This window comes from Argiope bruennichi, chromosome 5, assembly GCF_947563725.1.
Source record: "Argiope bruennichi chromosome 5, qqArgBrue1.1, whole genome shotgun sequence".
NCBI lineage: Eukaryota > Metazoa > Arthropoda > Arachnida > Araneae > Araneidae > Argiope > Argiope bruennichi.
The window spans coordinates 127,019,728-127,023,993 of record NC_079155.1 but is presented as its reverse complement, the minus strand read 5'-3'; the positions used below and the strand labels follow the sequence as shown (position 1 = coordinate 127,023,993).

The following is a 4,266-nucleotide window of genomic DNA, read 5'->3' as shown; positions in this document are numbered from 1 at the left end:
GATGTGATTGCTTGATTTTCTTTTGACTCATCGGTGTAATTTGCCAGTGCTACCTAGCAAAATGAGATTCTTCTTTTGTGTGGTAGAGAATATTCTTAATAAATTCTCCCTCGATTTAATTATTAGCGAAAAATCAAATATAAGCACCATATTGAAGACTATAATATACAGAAACACATTTTTAAACTATAGGTTGGAATATATATTAATTGATATTGAGCCAATTCACATCGGAGATATTACATTAGCCAATTCAAAAAAATGAAATCAACTTTTAAAGCTTTTTAAATATTGCAATACTTGTTACATGTTATATTTTGGTTTTTGACTTGAAGAATTAATATTTAATTATCATTATGCAATAGTGGTTATAGTTGCATTTGAATTGTATTCTAAAATTAAATAAAACTGTGACAATAACTGTTCCGGTATGCTTGCATCTGCATGTGGTGTTGTGTTGCGTGAACTTAGTTTAGTGCAATTATCTCGATCTCGTTGCTTAACATTTTCCAAAACAATGTCTACCGTTTCGAAGAATGAATTAAAAAGGCAATTAAAAGCGGAGAAAAAGGCCAAAGAGAAGGCAGAGAAACAGCAAAATCAGAAAGAAGTTGAGAAGAAGGAAAAAACAGCAACAAAAGTAGAAGATCCAACAGATGCTGCTGAATACTTCAAAATAAGATGTCAGACTGTTGAACAGTTGAAAGCATCTGGAGAATCCCCTTATCCTCATAAGTTTCATGTATCGATTTCGTTGCAAGAATTTGTTGACCGTTACAGTAATCTTGAAGCTGCCCAAATCCTTAAAGATGAAACATTATCTGTTGCTGGAAGAGTGCATGCAAAAAGAGAATCCGGGGCTAAATTAATATTTTATGATCTTAGAGGAGAAGGGACGAAAATACAAGTGATGGCACATGCAGCACATTACAGTTCTGAAGAAGAATTTTTAAAAATTAATGGAAGAATCAGAAGGGGTGACATTATTGGTTGCAAAGGCTACCCTGGCAAAACAAAGATGGGAGAGTTGAGCATAATACCTACTCACATTGAAATTCTGTCACCATGCCTGCATATGCTACCTCATCTTCATTTTGGCTTGAAAGATAAAGAGACAAGATTCCGGCAAAGGTATTTGGATTTGATTTTGAACAATTCTTCTCGTGATAGATTGATTTTCCGTGCAAAAATCGTAAAATACATCCGAGATTTCTTTGAGAACCTTGGTTTTCTTGAAGTTGAAACCCCAATTATGAATATGATAGCTGGTGGTGCAACTGCTAAACCATTTATTACTCATCACAATGAATTAGATATGGACTTGTATTTGCGAGTGGCTCCTGAATTGTACTTAAAGATGCTTGTTGTGGGTGGTCTTGATCGAGTTTTTGAGATTGGTCGATTATTTAGAAATGAGGGCATCGACCTCACACACAATCCTGAATTCACATCTTGTGAGTTTTATATGGCTTATGCGGATTATAATGATTTAATGCAGATTACAGAATCCCTTTTATCCGGAATGGTCAAGTCATTGACCGGGTCTTATAAGATTAAATATCATCCTGATGGCCCTGAAGGTTCAGAGTATGAGATTGATTTTACACCACCCTTCAAAAGGGTAAAAATGTTGCCAGGTTTAGAAGCAGCTTTGGGTGTGAAATTACCTGATCCTGCTTCCTTCAGTACACCAGAAGCTAATAAACTGCTATCTGATCTTTGCATTAAGCATGAAATTGAATGTCCTCCCCCAAGAACCACTGCAAGGTTGCTGGATAAACTGGTGGGTCACTTTTTAGAAGAAAATTTTATCAATCCTACTTTCCTCTGTGAACATCCAGAAATTATGAGTCCCTTGGCAAAATGGCATCGTTCTATTCCAGGCCTCACTGAAAGATTTGAAATGTTCATTATGAGAACAGAAGTCGTTAATGCCTACACTGAACTGAATGATCCCATTGTTCAGCGCAGCCGATTTGAAGTTCAAGCTCAGGACAAAGCTGCTGGTGATGATGAAGCTCAAGTGGTAGATGAAAATTTCTGCACTGCTCTTGAATATGGATTGCCACCTACAGGGGGTTGGGGAATGGGAATTGATCGATTCACTATGATTTTGACAGATACCAACAACATAAAAGAAGTTTTGGCATTTCCAGCTATGAAACCAGAAATCAATAAACCAAAAGAACAAGAAGGAGAATTTGAGAAAAATGTGGAGAACAAAAAGTAATGTTTGTGACAATAATGAAATCTATTTTATTCCTGTTAAAATAAAACCCCATCGAGAAAGTAATAAAATTAAATTATTGAGATATGTTTTCTTGTACATTTTTTTCAAAAAAAACATCATTAAATGGTAAAGTATGCCATTAATTGTTTTAACTTTTGTATTATCTTGAATTGGTTTCTCTCTAAACTAATACCTGGAATAGAATCTATATTTTGTAAATAGTTATAATGTGCAATACTAGTCTGAGTCTTTTTCTGTTCTTCATTTAAATTTCTGACTAATTATCTTATGAATTTTACTTTGAGAATTATTGTTTTAGAGATAAACGTAAAATATTACTCTAATATACAATTCAGAGTGGTTCAACTTATTAAGTCATTTATAATATATGATGGTTTATTTATATTGAACAAAAATACATAGCTAAATGTTTTAGTCTTGAGTATTGTTTTAGGATCCTATTTTTAAAGATGCAAGAAATATTGGTACCTTTGTGTTAACTAAAAGCCTTTGACAAACTTTTTGTTATAAACTGCATGCTAATGTCAAACATAATCAATAGACTAATATGATATCTTTGAAGATTATTTGTTGGCTCACAATTACTGCTAAAGTACTTTACTGAGTAGCTCAAAAACTTATCAAAATTCGATACACTCCTAAATTTGTTGTTAACAATTACTCCTTTTCAATACTTACTTATTAATAAACATACTTCAGTATCTTATTTATTACTTGAAGAATTAAGGTAAATAAAGGATGAAATTTCATTACTTATAAGGAAATTTATAAATATAGCAATTTCCTGAACTTATCACAGAATGTGGCAAAACTCGGCGATTGTTATGTTTCAAATATTTAAGAATCCAAAAATAACTTTGTGAAATGATATAAAAATTAATTTTTAGTAATTTATTAAAAAATTGAACTTTTTGATTTGACCATAAAATTTTTTGAAAGTATATATTTGCAATAAATCCTTGTTTTAATAAACCTAAAATAAATTATCTTCAGCCTTTTCCATCTTTCTAATAACTTTTATAGCAATTGTAAGAATTTCCTAATACTAATGTGGCATGTTTATTAAATATTACTTATAATGTGGTTTAAGATTCAAAAGACTTCTAATTTTAAGAATTTTCTTCATCCCCATCAGTTCATTAAATTAAAGGGAGAGAAAAATTGTACACATTTCAGTCTGATATTGTCAGAAAAACATTTTATATTAACATAAATATATTTTTCACATATTAATTCTTTCAGAAGTTTATGAAAAATCTAAGAAATTCCTAGTTTTGTTAAAATTCATAAAAATATTTCTACGGCTTTCATCTTTACTATCTCGGGTATATCGTTCAAATTTGATAGCTAATCCTGTAAATTATTTTGTAGAATATCTGTATGCAGGATTGGCTTTAGCTGGGTATGACACGATCTGTGTGTGGGCATGTAGTGTAATAATGAGCCTTTTAAATGGTTGCCAGATCTTCATTTAATTTTTAGTCAAATATAGTTTGTTGCTTAACCAAGATATAAAAATGCTATCAAAATCTACAGAGAAACTTTTTCCTATGTAGTTTATTGTAATAATTATAATATTTCAAAAGAAATAATTATAACCATTACTATGAAATTAATTTCAAATCTCATAATTCTGTTTCCTTAATGAGAACTGTTTTAACTCGGGTACATCAGCAGGATCCGATTGTCAAATTATAAATCTTTGAATTTAATTATAATGTATTACTTCTATACCCAAGCTACTTTTTTTAAAGCAACATTTTTCTTAATAAATATATTGTAAGAATTTGAATGCAAGTGTTTATTGGAGTATATACAGTATATTTAAATGTTAGAAAAATCATCTAATTCAAGTATTTAAAATTATATATCATAATTTTGCATCCATTTCAAGACATCCAATGGTGTATTTAACATTATAAAAAAATACCTTGAAATTATAATAAATAAAGTACTGCAAAACAGCTATAACTACAAATGAGTAAAATTGTTTTATTAGTAAAATATAGTAAGGA

At 30.5% G+C, this 4,266-nt stretch overlaps 1 protein-coding gene across 1 annotated transcript; it reads left to right on the top strand.

The window, feature by feature from the left end:
* Positions 1-398: 398 nt before the first annotated feature.
* On the top strand, positions 399-2,310 carry LOC129969573 (lysine--tRNA ligase-like). Its single transcript, XM_056084204.1, has one exon. The coding sequence runs from the start codon at positions 431-433 to the stop codon at positions 2,228-2,230; it is 1,800 nt and encodes a 599-aa protein (XP_055940179.1). The 5' UTR covers positions 399-430; the 3' UTR covers positions 2,231-2,310.
* Positions 2,311-4,266: the final 1,956 nt, after the last annotated feature.